The 20829-nt window shown below is 45.1% G+C and overlaps 1 protein-coding gene across 2 annotated transcripts in view; it reads left to right on the top strand.

Moving 5' to 3' along the window:
• COPG2 (COPI coat complex subunit gamma 2) overlaps positions 1 to 20829 on the top strand; it is a 380960-nt gene that overhangs the window by 359564 nt on the left and 567 nt on the right. For both annotated transcript variants that reach the window (XM_059711801.1, XM_059711802.1), the window contains exons 21-23: positions 19315 to 19412; positions 20132 to 20270; positions 20541 to 20639. In XM_059711801.1, coding sequence (XP_059567784.1) covers positions 19315 to 19412; positions 20132 to 20270; positions 20541 to 20639 — 336 coding nt within the window. The remainder of the gene's footprint in view (positions 1 to 19314; positions 19413 to 20131; positions 20271 to 20540; positions 20640 to 20829) is intronic.

Genomic DNA, 20829 nt, shown 5'->3' with positions numbered 1-20829 from the left:
CAGCATTCAATCCCACTCTTGAATTCTCCTGACACTATCCTATTGGTAACACCACATTCCCTTCCATATTTATTCTTTCATACCCTGCATACCCCAAACCCCAGACTGTATCACAGCTTTTTTTTCACCCCTCTTTTCTAATAGCCCTCATGCCCTACACTCTTGATGACTTTTACGAATTGTGACAATATCTTGGGTCCAAATCTTGTCATTCTTGGCCCCAGTGGTCCTCAAACCCCTCTCTGTTTCCTGCCAACCAGACCTTCCCTCCCCACTTTGGAGTAACTCTCCTGTGCCCCCCCCTCCCCCCGTGTGGATTCTCTGGTCTTCTCCACCCTTTCCTCAACCCATAGTAATCACCTCCACCACTTGACATGGAATCAGTCCACAAACTCATTAAAGACGGTTTCCTCAGAGCCTGTAGTTTGGCTTATATTTCCCACCTACCCCAATCCCCATTGATCCCTACTCTGCCCTCCCATTTAACCCCATTAAACCCAACCCAACCCTGTCCTGCTCCTCAATGTAGCTCCCACCCCACCTCTCCCACATACCCCCATCCCTGCCTCCCACCCTAACCCAGAGTCCAACCCCAACCCAGCCTCCCACCCCCACCCCACCCTACCCCTGCGGATCCGTATTATTAAAGAGCCTGGCGGAAAAGTTCTCCCCTTGCCACAACATCAAGGTCACAAGAGCAGCTGCTTTTGTGCACTCATTGCTAGCCACCCCTTTTCCACTCCTCCTCTTCCCCATACTGGTGTTCATGCTGGCTCACACCGAAATTCTGAACTTCCTTCTGGTTCGTTCATCTGAGATCTTCCAGGGTACCTACTCTGCCACTTCCCTTTTCTCCTTGATCCCCCTGTTGGTGTCCAAACTGTCTCCCTTCAACTCGGTTCCACCCTCCGTCTCTCCTGGATGCCTCCTATCACTTTGTCTGTATCTGGGAGGTGACCCTTCGCTAGTGCAGCATGAAGGCCCCATTGGACATCCCTTCCTGCTACTGTTCCTCACACAACATAGTTCCCTTTTCCTACTAGGTCTATGGAAAATGCCTTCTCTTCTCTAGGGCCTATGCATCTCAAAAGCCTGTAGTACTTATCATTTAGTCATATTGTGTCCTCCCTTCACAGGGGTGTACTCCCTCCTCTGACTAGTTCTCACCACTTACTCTCTCTATCCCCCACAGGCCACACTCTCTCCTGAAACCATCTGCTGTCACCCATTAGGTCCTTTCACTGGTCCAAGCACTGTCTTCCCTTCAGGCTCCCTTTTCTCTAGCCTTACCCTGTCTCACTTTTCTTCCTCTTCCCTCTTCCCTTGCCCAGAGGACTTTACAGTCAGTTCTGCCACACCCTCCTCCTCTTCCTTCCCTCGCCTCCATTGCTTCCATTTCTCCTCCCTTAGGCCCCTTATGCATCCCTTGCCATCACCCTTGACCTCCATATTCTGTGGACACTTACCAAAACCCCGCCCCCCACCCCTTGCCCTCTTTCCCTCTTGGCCACGATCCCCTCACAAGATCCATGTCACAGTTTAGACCCTTCCCTTGTTCTCCATCACATTCCTATTTGCCCCCTATGTTGTCCACTGGATTCAGCTTCCAACAAGAGCCTGTCCCCAACCCCTGCTGTCCCAGCCCTTGCTCTGTCCCTCTGTGCCTCTTTACTGTCCACATTATCTCCTCAGACTGGACCTGTAACATCCCACAGCTTTTAAAGTTCCCACATTCTTCCCTACCTCTATGTGGATTCTTTCAACTGCAAGTAGACCTCCACACATTATTGCCCCTGGTACAGTAGATGCATGCATCAGGTGCTCATTGCGAAATGCCACCCCTGCCTTCATTTCCATTAGCTCCTCCACCATTTTTATGCATATCTGCTAAACAGCAGTATTGTCCATCCACAGGAGTCTCGCTCGAAGTCCCTGAGGCAAAGTATCTGCTTTCTCCACATCCACTCCCTCCTTCCTGTTCCTAGCCATCCCTTCCAGCACAGGATCCTCTCACCAAGCCTCTCCTTCACTGAGAGGCAGCACCATCTGCCCATTCTCACTATTCTGGCCCATTGGACCACATACCACTTAACACACTCTCCTAGTGTTCAAAGAGAACACCTGGGTTCAGAGCCTCTCCTACTTTGCTTCTGTGCTGCATACATGGCCAAGGCCCTGTCTTACCCGGGCCATGTGACATTCTTTCAGCTACTGTCTGTGAGTCTTCTGGCTGGATTCAGTAGTCTGCTCTGCTGTGTGCTCCCTTCTTGATCCCCCACTCACTACTCATTCCAACTCAGTCGTCATTGCTTCAGACATACTGTACTGAATCCCCACGCTCCATGCACCAACTCCAGCTCATACCCTGTGGAACAGTTGTGGTTTCCTCCTGAGACCCACAAATGTCACTCCCCATTAACATTTCATGTTTCCATTCAGACCACTTTGTTGCACACTCTTTGGACACAGCTCTTGGAAGCCTCCTCTGACTCTCCTACCTTTTTCTTGTCACCACAAGACTTTTGCCTTCAATCCTCCCTCTTGTTTCAGCACCTCCAACCCCACACCTGACACCAAGGCACTCGGTCTCGAATTGCATAGAGCCCTTTGTACTGCTCTTCTTTCTCTCCTTCCTTTCCCAGAAGTCATCTCTCTCCCAGATGCTCTCCTTCAGTATCTCCTGTCCTGCCTCACCTTGCCTTTAGGTGGACTCCCTGCTCTCTGCTCACATCCACACATCCCCAATTCCATTCACTAGCCACTACCAAGTGACTCAGCCCTGCTCCTCAAGTATCCTTGGAACATCATGTTGGTGCTCCAATCCCTAATCCCAACCCACCCCCCAGCTGCCTTCACGGCTACATCCATTTGGGCTACATCCATTTGTTCGCTGTCTGCTTGGTCCAGGGTCCTTTGTCCCCATTCTGACATTCTTAACTCTGATACCTCCCCGTCCCCCACTCAGGCGCTCATCTGCTCATGCTTCACCTCTCTGCCCAGCTCTCCTCTCTGCCCCTTCCACCCAGTGATTCTCACCAGAGGGTGCATGATCCCCCAAGGCGGCCTATCAGCAACATCTCTAGGGTGTGTTTTTGTGTTTTCTTTTTGAATTTTGTTGGTTTTGTATTATTGAGCAGAGCACTGCTCCCTCCTCAGATGGTGTGATAGGCCTCCCTTGGGGGCCATGCCCACTGCCCCCCTCAGGTGAAATTCACCCCCTTCCCCCCCAGGAAGAATCACTGCTGTGGAAGCCCAACCTGACCCCCTGAATGAGCATTCCCTCTTCGTGCCTCTTACCCTTCCATCAATTGCCACTGACATTTTTTCCTCAAATTCACTGCATTGGCCCCCACTCTCACATTGTCCTGGCACTGTCCTCATAGAACCATCACATTCCCTTTTGTATTTACTCTTTGATACCCAACATGCCCCAAACTACAGCATTCAGAGCTGCGGAATCATCCACTGTTCACTGCCCTTGCTAGCCACCCTTTTTCTGGGTCTGCATTAGAACATTGCTCTTTACACACACACACACACACACACACACACACACACACACACACACACACATCGTGATACTCCTCCTGCCCCACTCCTTTATGACTTAAATTGTGACAATATCTTTGATCCAAATCTGGTCCTTCTCCATACTTCCCCTAAGTTACCCCTCCTTTTTTTCAGGTCCATGACTCTGTCCTCCTGCAGAGTTTTCTCCCTGTGGTCCTCACATCCCTTTGTTCCCCTCCCCCGCTCCCTGCAACCACTTTCCTGTGTCCTTGCTGGTAGACTCCCACACACTCTCTGTAACCTTTAGTCATCACCCCCAACACAACTTGGAATCAGTCTACAAGCTCAGTAAAAGAAGATGGTTTCTCTGAGCCTGGAGTTTGGCTCATGTTTCCCATCCCCACCCCAAAACTTATCAATCCCAACCCTGCCCTCCCATCAAACCAGACCTATATCCAAATCTGGATGGACCCTTTCCTCACCCATCACCTCCTCCCACCCCATCCCCACAGTAAAGAGCCTGGCCAGAAGGTTCTATCCTTACTACAGCATTCAGAGCTGCGGAATCATCCACTGTTCACTGCCCTTGCTAGCCACCCTTTTTCTGCTCCTCCTTCCCTATGCCACTGCTTGCACTGGCTGGCCTCAAAAGTTCTGAACTTCCTTCTGGTTGGCACGTCTGAATCTCAGGATGCCTCCTCTGTCATATCCCTCTTCCCTTCGCTCCCCTTGTTGGTGTCCAGCCTGTCTCCCTTCCACTACACTCTACTCTCCATCTTTTCTTGGGTACCTCCCATCACCTTGTCTTTCTCTGGAATTGACCCTCCCATGTTGCTACATCAAAGCCATTTGGACATTCCTTCATGTGACTATTCCATCCATTTCTTCACTTTCCCACATTGGCCCAAGGAAGGCACCTGCCTCTTTTCTAGGGCTTACGGATCTCAAAGCTCCCTAATGCCTGTCATTTATCTACACAGGGTTGTACTCCCTCCTATGACTTGCTGTCACTGCTCACACTCTTTCCATCCCCTCATCATACTGTGTTCTTTCTGAAACCATCTGCTGCCACTCATCAGGTCCTTTCACTGCTCTAGCCATCACCCTCCTTTATTATCATTATTCCTTAGCCTTGTCCCATCCTACTTTTCTCTTACCTTTTAATCAAGCCTTTGCCCACAGAACAACACAGCCAATCCCATAACTTCCTACTCTTCTTTCTTCCCTCAGCTCCACTGCTCCCATTTCTCCTCCCTCGGGACCCAGAATGCACCCCTGCCATTTGCCCCTGACTTCCCACCCTCCATAGACACTGTCCAAATCCACTCTTTGCTCTCTTTCTCTCGGCTACACTCCCCTCATAAAACCCAGATTTTAAGACCCTCCTCTCGTTCTCCATCCCATTTTGCCTTGCCCCTTCTGCTTTTCACCTAGTCTAGCCTGAACATGAAACCCCACCATCCAACCCCTGGCATCCTCCCTTTGCTTTATCCCTCTGTGCCCCTTTGCTACCCATATTCTTTTCTCTGACTAAACCTATTACACTGCACTGCTTTTGAAAGTTCCCATCCTTCTGTACTTCCCTTGCAGAGTCTCTCCACCACATCCTAGACCACCATCCTGCCCAGCCTCCCTGGAATAGCGAATTGTGGATTTGGTGATCATTGTGAAATGTCACCTCCCCTCCTCCCTATCTTCTCCCCTCCCCTCCCATTTTCTTGTGTATTTGTTACCTACACACTGGAGTTCATCTCAATCCCTGAGGTTACCTGCCATGGTTTCTGTGCAAGGTCAATCTTAATGTGCAACGCAGCCTGTTTCTCCTCTTTCATATCAGTCATTGTGGCCCCTTTCCCCATGTGCTCTTGAAGGCCTCTAGTCTTCAAATGCCCAGGCTATTACTTCTCAGCTCTGCTCCTTAGTCTGGTCTCAATACCTCACATGCCACCACTGTTGCCCTGAGTTTCTCTGATGTCCCCAGATTGAGAGCTTTTAAGGCCACCTTCCCATTTTCCGTGGTGCCCTTTACTGACACCAAGACCCTCCCATGTTTGTGAAGTTCTCTCCCTTTGTCCCTGCTGTTTGTCCATTTCCTTCCCTTCCACTCTCCTGACCATCTCCCTCACCACCTGCCAATCATCCCATGAATTCACCTGTCTTTTCCTTAACATCTGCTTCCCTCTTCACTTGTGCTCATGCTGCCCTGGTTGACAGCTTCTTCGCCCCCAGCATACTGTACTGAATCCATCTGCCATCTGAAGTAACTCCTAAGCACTCTACCTTATCAAGTCTACCATTCTGGAGACAGTTGCTTCTCTGGGCTTCACTCTTACCTTTCATCTTCTCACCCTGCCATTCCCTGACAGAGTTATCCCCACGTTTTCCACAGGCCACTATCTCTACACCTCATCCTCTGGCTCCTCCCACCTTCCCCAAGTGCCTTGATTGCTTTACCAGCACTGTGTTCTTCCTCCTACATGGGCTTCCTCATGCCCTTATTACACTTTTGTGAGAAAAATACCTAGATTCTCCATGTCTATCCCCTCTTTTGGGCTCTTAGCTATCCCTCTCTTGACTCATTGGTCCCCTGAGCCTCTCAATAAACCTCCCCTGCCCTAGATGCAAGTCGCCATCACCTGCCCTTTCTCACTGCCTTGTCCTGTTGGAACATGGCCCTAGCACACTCTCCTAGAGTTCGAATCGGCTCACCTGATCTTGACCTCCTGGGCCTGGGTTCATCCTCTCTACTGCTTTGATGCTCTACTGCGTACAAAGCAAAGGAACTGTTCTACCTGAGCCATGTGACAATCTTTCAGCTACTACCCATGAATTCACAAGCTGGTCCCACTCCTCATCCCAATTCAGCAGCCATTGCCTCAGATATACTGAATCCCCATGCTCTACCCACCAACCCCTGCTCACACCCTGTGGTTTACTACTGGGACCTGCAGACTTCACTCCCTGTAACCATCCATGTTGCCATTCAGACCACTTTGTTGTATACTTTCTGACCCAGCTTCCGGGGAGCTTCTGGCTTTGACTCTCCTACCTTATTCCCCTTACCACAGAACTTTTGCCTTCAGCTCTCCCTCTTGCGCCTCTACCTGCCAACCCTACACCTGATACCAAGGCACTCAGTCTCAAATTGCTGTCCACTCCTTCTCTCCTCCTCCCTACACGCATTCATTCTCTTCCAAATGATTTCCTTCAGTATTGTCTTCCATCCCATCTGCCCCTTCTGTCTGTCCTGCATGGAGCTCTCTGCTCATATCCATGCAAACCAACTCCCTTCACCACTCCCATCTCTCCCAGCCTTATATCTCAGGCATACACTTTTTCAAGGCCACTGTGTTGGCTCTTCACTCCCTATGAATTAATGGTGAATCCCAGCCCACCCACCACATTTCTGCTCTGCTACATCCATTTGCTCACTACCTGCCTGGTCCAGGGTCTTTTGTCCCCATTCTGACATTCTTGACTCTCATGCCTCCACCTCCACCACTCAGGTGCTCATTTGCTCATGCTTCACCTCTCTGCCCAGCTCTCCTCTCTGTCCCTTCCACCCAGTGATTCTCACAAGAGGGTGCATGACCCCCAAGGAGGCCTATCAGCAACATCTTTGGGGTGTGCTTTTGTGTTTTCTTTTGAATTTTTTTGGTTTTGTTGTTTGGAGCAGTGTGCTGCTCCCCCTTCAGATGGTGTGATAGGCCTCCCTTGGGTGTCATGCCCACCCCCCCTCGGGCGAAACTCACCCCCCCCACCCCCGGGAAAAATCACTGCTGTGGAAGCCCAACCTGACTCCTGGGCTGCACTCACCCTTGGGCCGCTAGCCTTCTACTGGTTGCCATTGACACATTTTCCTGAAAGATCCCAGCATTCGCACCATTGTCTCACTGTCCCGACACTGTCCTCTTGGACCCACCACATTCCCTTCCCTTTTTACTCTTTCCTACCTGAAATGCCCCAAACCCCAGTCCAGATAAGGACATTCCATCTCATTCTTGTTTTTTCCCTCAGGGACTCCTTTAGTGCTATGTGTAACTCTAGTTTCACATATCCATTCTTTTTCTTCTCTGCCATATTTAACCCCCTGCTCATCTCACCCCATTCCATAACTGGTTCTGCACCATCTTTCTGAAAAAGTTAGAAGTCCTTTCTAGTTATGGGTGTACACTTTTCAGTTCCATCCCATGGTACCCTTTCCTCATGTCAAGCCTTCTTGATCTTTTCTTAAACGTTTTTGCCTCCTTTGTTTGGAATTGGATTAAATATACAGGTCAACCTACCTTTTCCACTTTGCCTTTTTCTCCACCCCAGGGCATATAGCTGCCTTCTATCTTATTTCCATCCTGCCTTCACTTTCCTCAATACCTTTGGCTCATCTTCAGTCCTCTGTCCATTTCCTTGCTTTATTCACTACTTGTATTGCCCTCAAATTCCTAGGTCTCCTTTTTGTGAAGCTGATTTACCCTGTGTTTACTCTCGTTACTCTGATAAGTAACTGGAACTACCTTACCATACAGTACTCTTTTTACTTAGTTTCTCTCATTTGTATTCTTTCTTGTTCCATTGGATACAATTATAGTGCCAAACCTTGTTTTTCAGTATGTTGTTCCTCACATGATCTTTCCTATCATTTTTTGTCCCCTCTCCTCTTTTTTATTAACCATTTAAATAGTATGCATCATTCTCATAAGCTAACTAATACCTTCTTCTTTGGATCCTCGTTTTGTTCTACATCCATTGCTCAATGTATTTCTTCTTTCCTACATATGTTAGTGAATTGCTTTCGTCTTCTATTTATTCCTTGGTAGGATCCCTGAAGCTTACCTTGTTTTACGTCCACTTTACTGACCCTGTCTAACCTTTCTTTCTATTGATTGCTCTCACCCATGCAAATGGACTTTTCAGGATACTGGCCCTCTTAAGTCTCATATTTAGTTATCATTTTATCTGCCCCTTTTCTTCCTTTAAGAACTGCCTTACCACACAGTTCTCTTATTGATTCAACTGTTGTATAACAATTTCCATTATCCTTTGTTTACAATATGCCAAATAACAATTTTTGTTAATAAACACTTATATGGCAATATCTTGAATTTTAAAAAGCCCTCAACCATCTCTCTTTAAAAAAAAAAAACCCAACGTATTTTCAACCATCACAAACATACTATTATAAAAACTTTTAAGTATTTCTTATAATAGAAACCATTTTAAAGGACTACATAATTTAACATATAATTCATTCGTGTTCATGTTTATATATGTTACAAAATGATACCATACTATAAGACTGTGATTTCATTCTCCTTTTACAATGCAAGAAATAATGATAGGTTTTTCAAGATAAATTAATGCATATACATTTTTAAAATGAAATCTAGAAATAAGAAAGGTTTGAGAAATATTTACTTACCGATTGGCGAATTGCTTGCGTTGTCCCATGCGTGTTGTGGGGAAGATGACAGATATAATGCACAATACATTTAAAAACCTTGAGTATATGAAGTAAGCCTACCAGTAGAAGAGCAATGACCGCAGCAAACATATACCATCCCAAACAGTCTTGTGTACAAACTTAAAGCTTTTGCTAGCCCAAGAATGCTAACTCACTATAAAAGTTTCCCAAGCACATGGTGATATATGGATACAAACTTTTCATGTTAATAAGCCTTTTAATAATGTGAGTAAGAGCTGGGGATACCTGCATTCCTCATTCTGGTCTCAGTAATATTTGCTATTTGACACCTTGCAGATTGCAAACCTGGCCTAATTCATACATCCCTCTCCAGCCATCATCTCCTCTCCCTTTCCCTTTCCTATGTGGTTTTTTAAAAAAATATATAAACCTTTTCAGTTGTTTCTCTCACTTTCAGCCAGTTCTAACATGATGCCTTAAACTCCCAGCAAGTTTAATGCCTTCCCTTGTTGAACATCTTGCACAACTGTACACCCTGCACCATACTCCCTCTCCTTCCTTAGATGTCAGTCTTAATGTTTTTCTCCTTTTCCTTCTCTTTTTAAAGTGCATGTCTCAATCGTTTCTCTCACATGATATTTTCATTTTGAGCAAACTTAACATCATTTTTCAAAAAGTTCTTGTTAATTTCCTCTGATTATCTGCTCTGTCATATATACTGGCATCTGTAATATTTTCAGCTTCCCTCTCTGATTATAGTGAGAAATACATTATTCTTCTCTTGGGTGTGCTCTGCAGCGGTTCTCAACCTTCCTAATGCCGCGACCCTTTAATACAGTTCCTCATGTTGTGGTGACCCCCAATTTCATTGTTACAAATTGAACATAATTAAAGCATAGTGATTAATCACATAAACAATATGTAATTATATATGTGTTTTCCGATGGTCTTAGGTGACCTCTGTGAAAGGGTCGTTCGACCCCCAAAGGAGTCGCGACCCACAGGTTGAGAACCACTGCTCTAGAGGTACACTCCCTTAATGGCACCCACCACTTCTTACCAAATACAGCTCTTCCTCTCACCAGATAAATTACCCACCCACACTCTCTAGATGTTCAAACCAATGTCCTTCAGGTTGCTATCAATGGCTTTTCATCAAGATTTATTCTTGCCCTGGCCGGGTGGCTCATTGGTTGGAGCATAGTCCTGTATACCAAAAGGTGTCAGGTTCAATTCCCAGTCAGGGCACATACCAAAGTTGTCAGTTTGATCCCTGGTTGGGATATGGACAGGAGGCAACTGATGGATCTCTCTCTCTCTCTCTCTCTCTCTCTCTCTCTCTCTCTCTCTCTCTCTTTCCATCTTTCCCTCTATCCCTTCATTTCTCTCTTAAAAAAAAAAAAATCAATAAAAACATCTTTAGGTGAGGAGTAAAAAAAAAAAAATGTATCCTCATCTTCCCCCTTTAACTGTTCTTATCAACCAAGCCCTTTAATTAAATTTTTCCATCCCACAAAATTCATAGTCACTACCCTACTTCTTTATATCTTAACTTTATGCTGTATTTGATTGCGGATTTTTTAAAGAAATAAAATACTGCACATATAATTGGACTTCCTCTGTACCATTTCAGAATCATTTACCTCTCTCCCTAAAGAAAATAACACTATATAATTTGATACTTATCCTCATACATATTTCTATATGCATAAATAATATGTATATAAATTCTTTAAAAAATGTTTCCTCATCCAGACTTCCAGAGCTCATCTACTTTCTAAATTCACTCGTACTGTTATATGCACCACCCACTGCAGTCTTTAACACCAAGCATGTAACCCTAACTCCTTCAGAGATCTTACAGATTTCTCCATTTCAGTTGTTTTTAACCCACATTTTAATTGCCTTTTTGCCACTCTGCCAACTGAGAACCCTGCTCTAATTCATGCAGTGCTCCATTACTTAGATCAGTTACTCTTCTTTCTTATTCTGTTATCTCTACCACATCTTACCTGTCTCAGCTCCTACCATTTTATCATTGCAGTGGTTACAGCATTTTTCTCCTTAGGTTTACTTCTCTGATGACTCCCAGCCGTTTCTCCAGAAACAGATGATCTTTTCTACAGACAGACTGCTTGCCCATGCTCCTGATGTACTTCAAGTTTGCTAGAAAAGTCTCTTTAGCAGAATTCATCTTGATAAAACTCCCTTAAACTTTCCTATTAACCAAGTTTTAATTAAAAATTGTTATCCATCGCAATGCCTATTCCTGTCTAGGTCTGTGAAGCTCCGTCAGATACACCACTCATTGCCACTGGGCTTCCCCATCCAATCTGACCCGTGTCAAGGTCACCATTCTGGGTTTCTTTATTATACACCCGAGCCGCATTTACTCTTAAGTCTTCTCTGATTCATACAGCGGTCCTCTGCTCAGCTAACAAACTCTCCTCCTTATTCCACTGTAACCTTGGTCTGTGTGATGCCATAACCCGCCAGTTAATATCTGCCATCCTTAAAATCATCCCTTCCTATCTGTAGGAATCTGCACTTGGCTTTTTGTCTCCTTTCCTCCTTGTCCTTCCTTTCCCCCTGGAGAAACTTACTACCTTCTCTTCGGTGTCCCTCCTGTCAGCCACCCCCCTACATATTATCATTATTACTGTTGCCTCTCCTGGTTAGATACTCCCCTCACGTTGGGCACTCATTGCTCAGCCCTCTGCCATCTCCCTTGCTCCCAACATCCTTTACTGCATTTGTGCGCACTCTCAGTTCAGCATAAACCTCCATAGGCTCCTGCCACTGGCCTCCCTCTTATGTCCATCCCACTCCGCCTGTTTCTGGCCTTCCACTATATTGACCACACCCATGGCTTCCAGTATTTTCCCAACAAGGTGTCCTGGACAGCAAAACCTCATACTCCCATTCTTACTTTGCTACATTTTTACCTCACTCACTCTCCTTGTTACTGCGTAACTCTGGCAAATCTCCAACTCCGTTTCCTAATGTTCCCATTTAGCCCTCCCGCAGGGCATGGTCTGCACCCACCCTAAGTCACACATCCCCTTCCCTTCAGTAGTTTCCATCTTTTGCTCCCTCTTTCTTTGCTAGTGCTATTTTTTATACAAGTTTCCTGAGTTGCTTCTCTCATTTTCCACCAACACTAATGTTACCTTAATTTTTTAGTGCATCTTTAATGTCCCTCTTATAGAACATTGTTCTTTCCGATTTTCCTTTGGAGATTTCCCCCATATGTCTTAACCTTTCATAGTGATGAAAACTTACTGTTTTTGAGGTTCCCTCTCCTTCTGATCCTCACTCTCTCCCTCATTCAAAACCAATTTTCTACTCTCAGTGGTTCTCAACCTTCCTAATGCCGCGACCCTTTAATACAGTTCCTCATGTTGTGGTAACCCCAAACCATAATTATTTTTGTTGCTACTTCATAACTGTAATTTTGCTGCTGTTACGAATCATAATGTAAATATCTGATATGCAGGATGTATTTTCATTGTTCGCGACCCACAGGTTGAGAACCACTGCTTAGACAAGCCTTTCCCTTAGCTAAGTCCTTTTCCATCATGATCTTTGGCCAAAGTATGGTGCCGTATATCTCCAGTTAGGCTCAGTGACATCTTCTGTGTCAGTATTAAATGATACCTCCTCAACTGGCAGCAGCTTTACTTTTGCTATTTTACTCCTCTTCCTTTGTTTTGCCTTATAAATACTGTGCCTTATTTTCAGCATCCCTCCTTCATTCAGAGACTATGTATGTGCATATCATTCCCATAAACTGAGTCGTCTCTACTGGACATTGCCACCTTGTGTTCAGCGCTGACTGTTCAGACTGTGTGGACTGGAGTACAGGGCCATCTCTGTAGCTTCTCTGTCCTCCCTCCTCCACAGCGTCCTGAAGTTCTCCTTCATAACCTCGGTTCTTAGGTACCCACAGTCCCTCCCTCCTCTCGATAATCTGAACTCATCCTCCTAAAGCTCCTATTCCCCTGTGTCCCAGTATTCCTCATTCTAGCACTCTTTAATGCCCTTCCCATTGGCCATGTTACTCTCCTGCAAGTTCCCCGCCCTAACTTACCTAAGCCTCCATTCTCTCCTTTTCTACTAGCCTTCCTTTTAAAATTTAGTTGAGCTGGTATACAGCATGATATTAATTATGTCCTTTCCTACATGTCTCCTTGGTGACTTCTCTAATTCTCAGCTAATCTTAATGTTAGCTGCAAAGCTAATATTAGTGCTCCTCTGAGCTTTAACCTCTCCTCTTCCATCTTTTGGCCCAAGTGTGGGCCTTCCCCTTCCAGGCAATACCTGCCCTTCTTCAAATGACCTTCTAATCTGGGGACAGCTGTCATGTTGCTCTCCCATTCCCTTCTCCTTGTTAACTCTCTTGCCCTAAAGAAATACGCTGCCTTATCCGAAGCCTCCTTTCTGTTAGCTGCCATGTACATTTCATTCCAGGGGACTCAGTTTCCTCCTGAACATATAATATTAGCTAGCAAAGATTTGTATCAGAACTACTCTTAGCCTGCCTTCCTCTAAAGCAGTGCTGCTCAAACTGCAGCTGATGAAAACAGACTGTTGTGCCCCACCCCAAGTTTCTGATTCATTAGGTCTGATGGGGCTGAAGTATTTCTACTTCTAACAAATTCCTAGGTGATGCTGATAGAACATGTTTCAAGAAGCTCTGCTCTAAACTTTCCCTTCAACCAAGACCTTGAATTAAAAATTGCCCACCAAGGCATCAAGAGTGAGACTACTGCTAACTCTCATTCCATTTCAGTCCTTTATTCTCTCCTGTGTACACACCAGTCACTACATTCTGGCCTTACCTATATATATAAAAGGCTAATATGCAAAATGTCCCCTCGGGAGTTCGACCGTGAGTTCTATCACTCGCTATGATGTGCACTGACCACCAGGGGGGCCGTGTGGAACATAGCTGGCAACTAGCAGCGGGAGCAGGGTGCTGAGGGAGCAAAGGAAGGAGGAGGCAGGGAGGCGGGGAACCTGATCAGCCCTGATCACTGCCCAGGCCTAGGGACCCTACCCATGCACGAATTTTGCACACCAGGCCTCTAGTACCTACCTATTTGACCAGTTAGGCCCATCCTCATATCTGACAGGATTCCCCATTCTGGGGACCTTTATGGGCATGTGGTTTTTCTTATTGCCATGCCACCTACTCAGAATTGTTCTCCAGTCCACACCGTGCCCCTCTGAGCTTTTAACCTCTCCTCTTCCATGTCTTCTGGCCCAAGAGTGGGGCCTTCCCCCACCAGTCAATACCTGCCCTTCTTCAAATGACCTCTAATCTGGTGGCAGCTCTCCATTCCCTTCCCCTTGTTACCTCTCTTGCCCTAAAGAAATACGCTGCCTTATCTGAAGCCTCCTTTCTGTTAGCTACCATGTACATTTCATTCCAGTGACTCAGTCTCCTCCTGGACAGCACTCCCTAGCCAGGTTCTCTGCCCAGTGACTGTCTCTCACTTCAGAAAATCTTCACAGGATAGAGTAAATTCTAAGGATACTTTTAATGTGGTCTTTGCATGATGAACATTGTATCGCCCTTTGGTGGTTTGCCCTCCATCTTAATTACATATAGTATAATTTCATCTGTCATCTGAACAAGAGATGAAGTTCTAACAGAAAGGAGGCAGCTAACTAAAAGGGGGCTTCAGTTGGCTCATCAGTGCTACAGACACATCACTCAGTTATCCTGGTGTCTTTAAAGTTACTACCCTAGCTTTATATCATGGTTCATTTTAATCCATCTCCTTCTAATCCTCCTAATTAAAACTTCCTTTTGCTTTTCAGGCTTTGATTTTTTCCCATTGTATATATATTGCTTTTCCAAGTGTGGCATTAAGACCCAACATTTGACCAAATAGACTCATTATAAGATCTTACAAGATTTCCCATTCTGGGAAACTCTATTCCTCATCTCATCTGCCCATGCCATTCCACCTACTCTCAACACTTTTCACGTAGTACTCACTTTACATAGTTCCCAGTCTCTCTCTCATTTAATCATGATCTTTGGTATAAGTATGGTGCCTTTTCCTTCCTGCCAATACTGCCAGTCTTCAAAATAAGCCATCTCTTCCTCAGGCTCTTCCACTCTTCTCCTTGACTGACCCTACAGAAACACCTGTTACCTACACAGCTGCTTATTTTTCAGCTACCCTCTTTGTCATTTCTCCTGGATTCAGTAGTCTTCCCTTTCATGTTTCCTCCACATGAAATACATTTGCTCTCCCAATTCAATCCAGGAAACCTGCCACTGGCCATCACCGAAACCCACCCCATTTAGACTCTTCAGCCTTTCGCTGTATTGGTCACACTTATTACTTGAAATAAGATTCCCACATGGCACTCCTTCAAACACTAGTTCTTCAGTCACTTCCTTTTCACATTCTCTCCCCTTTGGTTTTAATCTAGCTTATCTCACATCTCTCGAACAGCCAACTCTACCATTTTCCAGTGTTCCTCATTCTGGCCCTCTGTTACGCCCTTCCCTACTCACACCTGATATTCTGCACCCCAGCTTAAATCCTCTGTCTTCTCTCCATTCTTAGATTCTAGCCTCTGTCATCTTCTCTCTCCATGATATTTTCATACAAGTCTCTCTAGGAAGTGTCTTTGACTTTTAGCCAATCCTCACATGGCAGGACAACTTCTAAGAGCAACCAGCTTTAATGACACACTATGCAGTAAACTAGGATAACTTAACTACCCGTCATCCCTTCACTTACCAGCTCTCTACAGGAGGAATGGATGCACAGTACTTCAGCTGTCCCTCCCTCAGAGTCCTCACCCACCCCCCACCTAATACTGTCATCTACTTGGACATACTGTCACCCACACCCTCTAAGCAAGTCAAGCCTCCTCTCTAAAGCAGCGGTTCTCAACCTGTGGGTCGTGACACCTTTGGGGATCAAACCACCCTTTCACAGGGGTCACCTAAGACCATCGGAAAACACATATATCATTACATATTGTTTTTGTGATTAATCACTATGCTTTAATTATGTTCAATTTGTAACAATGAAAATACATCCTGCATATCAGATATTTATATTACAATTCATAACAGTAGCAAAATTACAGTTATGAAGTAGCAACAAAAATAATTTTATGGTTGGGGGTCACCACAACATGAGGAACTGTATTAAAGGGTCGCGGCATTAGGAAGGTTGAGAACCACTGCTCTAAAGCTTCCAGCAACCACTCTATCGGCATTCATCTTAGTCAGCTTCCTTATAAACTTTCCTGTCACCAAGTCCTTTAATTAACAATTTCCTTCCAGCTTGGTGCTTCAAGAGCTAGTCTATGACTGCCTCCTACTCCTGTTCTTGATCCTATCCTCACTCTTTCTGTATATTTCTCATTACAATATGATCTTTACACCCAAAAGGTGACCAATTAGACCTGTTTTGACTCTGACAGGGTTCCCCATTCTAGATCTCTACTCCACACCTGCCTTGTGGGCCCTCCACTATATAGTATTTCCTTTTCTCTGCTTCATCTCTTTTCTTTCTTATTGCCGCATGACTTGTGGCCCAGGAATGCTGTCTTCTTCCAGTTGATGTCTGTCATTCCTTAGTGACCATGTTTCGTCTGAGGTCAACTTTGATGTTGCTCTCCTACCCCTCTCCTTGTCCCCTATATTTGTGCTAGAGAAACACCTTATCTTCAGCATCTCTCCTGCCATGTGTGTAGCATCCCCTGGATTCAGCACTCCTTCCTAGTAGGTATAGACAGACTCCTCACTTTTGGCACAAATTGCTCCATCGCTTTCATCTCCCTTGATTCCCTACACGCTAGATGCATGCATGTCCTTCCTAGTTCAGCCCCGACCTGCATGGACTGGTCCAGATCTATCCTTTACACGCTTTCTGATTTTTGCCCCATGGACCACATCCTGTTCTTTAATTATTATTCCAACAAAGCTTTCTGGAACCTCCTTTTCTTATTTAGAAATAGTCTCCCTTCCAGTGGTTGAGACCTGGCAGCTCCCCGCCATTTGCCACATCACGGGTTCTGTACCCCAGCCTAATTCACACACCTCTCCCCTTACTTAGCTTCCAGCACCCATCTCTTCTACACTGCAGTGCTCTTTCCATATCAGTCTCCTCAGTAGTCCTCTCATTTCAGCCAGTTCTCACAAGAAAAGCCTCATCTCTGAGGACAGTTTTAATGTAGATCTTCAGGGCATCCTTCTCTCACTCCCATCATCTGCCTGGCTTTGTTTGTGTGGCAAAGGGTTCGAGTTGTTCTCTTGCCACGGAAAGGTCCCTTCCCACCCCCTTCTCCTCATCACCCAGTGTCAGTCATCCTTTCTAGCAATATTGACAGATTGCTACCAATGGTTTTTACTGGATTTCACCTTAGATTCCCTGTGACCTCTCATTGTATCAACAAAATCATTTCATTAAAAATTTGCCACTCGAGTTTCAGGAGCATCTCTACTGATAGCATTCCTATTTGCTTCCTTATTCAGTGCCTCCTCATCACTTACTTACACATAGCATCTTCTGTCTTTACTTGCACATAAAATTCAACTAGTTTGCCAAAGCTGTGATCTACCGTTGTTCCTGCTTATTTCCTTATTCCTCTTCCTCATTTGTCTGTATCCTCCCTGCTTAATTGAAACCAAACAGGGGTTCATATGATCTTGTATTACTGATGTCTATCCTGCTTCTCCATTCTTTTTTTTAACATATTTTTATTAATTTCAGAGAGAGAGGGAGAGATAGAAATAACACTGATGAGAGAGAATCATTGATCAGGGCATGTGCCCTAAGAATCGAACTGTGACCTCCTGGTTCATAGGTCGGTGCTCAACCACTGAGCCACAACAGGTTGGGCCTGCCTCTCCATTCTTATTGGATCTTTACCTTTGTCCCTACCATAATCCCCTCTCTCTCCTTTCATTGTTTTAAATACCTCAACTGACCCAATTTGTGTTAACTTCACCTTTTTCTTTCTTCTTCCTGCTTCCTTGGCAGTAAATTCTAGCTTAATATAACCACGATCATTCTTCCATCAACCTCCTATTGTATTAAAATAGATTCTGTAGCCCTAGCCAGTTTGGCTCAGTGGATAAGAGTGTCAACCTGTAGACCAAAGGGTCCTGGGTTCGACTCAGGTCAAGGGCATGTACCTTGGTTGCAGGCTCCTCCCTGGCCTGAGTTCTGGTCAGGGTTCGTGCAAGAGGCAACCAATCAATGTGTTTCTCTCACATTGGTGTTTCTCTCTGTCTTGCCCTGTCTCTTCCACTCTCCCTAAAAATCAATGGGGAAAAATATCCTCGGGTGAGGATTAACAACAACAAAAAATTGATTCTGTAGTCTTGAAAGGTAAACTCTTTCTATATGGGTCAACTCACTACCATCATTTTCAATGTATTCTACTAAATTCTTTTGTTCTCTGAATTCAGACCTATTCTTCATAGGTCTGCCTCAGCTCACCAGAGCCTATTGGAAAATATCTAGTCTCCTAGGTATTTCAAATATATTCCTAAACAGTCTCTCTTCTCAGCACCTGATCATTAGCATATCTCTTACTATTTCCATCTACCTTTGGCCTTTCTGGCCTCTTTCCTTTAGCTCATGTACCTTGCTCTGCTCACTGAAGCCCTTTCACATCTCTTGAGATCCAATTAATTCACCCATACTTAATCCCCTCCTTCAGGCAGTTCAGAAAGGCCACTTTTCATGAAGTTCACTTTCCAAAAATGTGCCCCTACCTCCATTTCTTATTACTTCCACCAGTTATCTCAAAACATATTAATTACCCACTTGCTTTTGCATTTAAGACACTGACTTTACCAATACTAGCACCTCCTTGCTGACCTATTCACTGCAGGGTGAAAGTTGACAATAAAGCAAGTTCATTCTGGTGATCTGTGGACCCACAATCTAAAAATAGTATTATCTGTTGATATTTAGACTATTGTGCTTTGTGTTAATGATCAGTGTGCTTTTTACTATCCATATTTTTTTGCTTTGTCAGCTGCTAAAGTCGTGGTTCTTATATTTGCCACGTGTAGTCCCCTTTGACAGGCATGGCAGAAACCTCCCAAAGTAGCTCCCCTGCTGCTTTCTTTATACGAATACAGAAGTAGAGTTTTGCCAATGTCGTACTATTTTTGTATGACAGCGGGGAATGGATTTTAAAATTATACTTTGTGAGGCTGCCTTTTAATCAGCACACAGGCTGCTTTCGAGAACTTCTACCCTGGAAACAGTGGTGTGTGCTTCCCTGGATGATACAGAACTCAGTGCCAAGTGCAGACGTGCTCCCTCCGCTACGAGGGGAATTTGTGCTTGCGCTGCCCACTGACACTGGCCCGCCTGCTCTTTCTCCTCCAGTTGCCGGCACGTTTAGCTGCACCATGAAGTTTACTGTCCGGGACTGTGACCCTGACACTGGGGTTCCAGCTGAGGAGGGGTATGACGACGAGTACGTGGTGAGTGTCCCCTGCCCAGAGAACCTGGACACCCTTGCACACTGACTTCTGCCTGAAGAGAACCTTTTTCTAGGAACATCTGACATGAACCTAAGGGGTTTTATTTTCTCACATTACAACTGTGTAGGCCAGGACTAACCCTCCTCGCGGTGGGAGTGTGTCGTGCCTAAGGGAAGCGAGACTGACCACTTCCTGATTAAAACAACTCACCCTTTTCTATGTCTTTATATTAGGGGTAATTGCAAGATGAAAATAAGTACATGATTTTCTTTGAGATCAATGAGCTTTATTTAAAGTGTTGGGGTTGTTTTGTTGAGCAGCTTTTAATTTGCTTATAATTTAGCTACATCATGGACTGAATAACTTCATAGAATGCAGGCAAAATGTGAAGAAATATCAACCTGTTAGTGAATGCTAAGTTCAGAAGGCCCTGGATGGCTTGAACTTGATGGTTAGGTGTGGTCACATGACTGCTTTGTACCTCAAGGGTGTAGATGTTGATCTGAATATAGCTTTAGCCATATTTTCTTGCTTTTCTTTGCTAAGGCCTACATCGTTAGACTTATCCAGACTACAGGACTGAACTAGTTGGTGATGGTTTTTCCTAGGCTCCTGCAAAGGATGTATCTCAGAATGATAAAACCCTTTCCCTTAGCCCCTCCCACTTTGTCCTGTACTGAAAGGACTGTCGCTTACTGACCCCTGCATGTGCCCACTAGCTGGAAGATCTTGAGGTGACTGTGTCTGACCACATTCAGAAAGTTCTGAAGCCCAACTTTGCTGCTGCCTGGGAAGAAGTAGGAGATACTTTTGAGAAACAGGAGACCTTTGCCCTCAGTTCTACCAAAACTCTTCAAGGTGAGAACAACTTTGCTATCAATGTATTGCCTGACAGCAGTGTAAAACCTAAAGGAATATGTGTCATTCCAGAACACTTTGGTTTAATGCTGCATAAACTAAGTCACTTGAAAGGCCAGGGCCCTGTCATCTAATCAAGTCAGCCAGTTCCTAGTCCAGTGGCCTCCACCCACACACCACCCTCTCGCCCCAGCGCCCAGTGCGTAGTGGTGCAGAGGCAGCCCCGTGCTGACCTTTCCTGATACTGTTGCATCAATCTTGTCAACACAGAAGCTGTCAACAACATCATTACGTTTCTGGGCATGCAGCCATGTGAAAGGTCAGAGAAAGTCCCCGAGAACAAGAATTCCCATTCCCTCTACCTGGCAGGTAAGGAATTTTATCAGATTTCCCCTTTATTTTGTTGCAGAGTTTAATAGGAAGGGCTATGCATGGGCATTTCATGCCCTGCCACTGTCCCATTGTATGCGTTACCATGTGGAGCCCTGTCACAGTGAGCGGTTTGTCTTAGCTGTTTAATTTGCATGCTGTGCTTCGTTTGTTCTTTAAAGATGTATAT

Source organism: Myotis daubentonii, chromosome 10 (genome assembly GCF_963259705.1).
Source record: "Myotis daubentonii chromosome 10, mMyoDau2.1, whole genome shotgun sequence".
Classification (NCBI taxonomy): domain Eukaryota; kingdom Metazoa; phylum Chordata; class Mammalia; order Chiroptera; family Vespertilionidae; genus Myotis; species Myotis daubentonii.
This window is presented reverse-complemented; position numbering and strand designations above follow the sequence as displayed.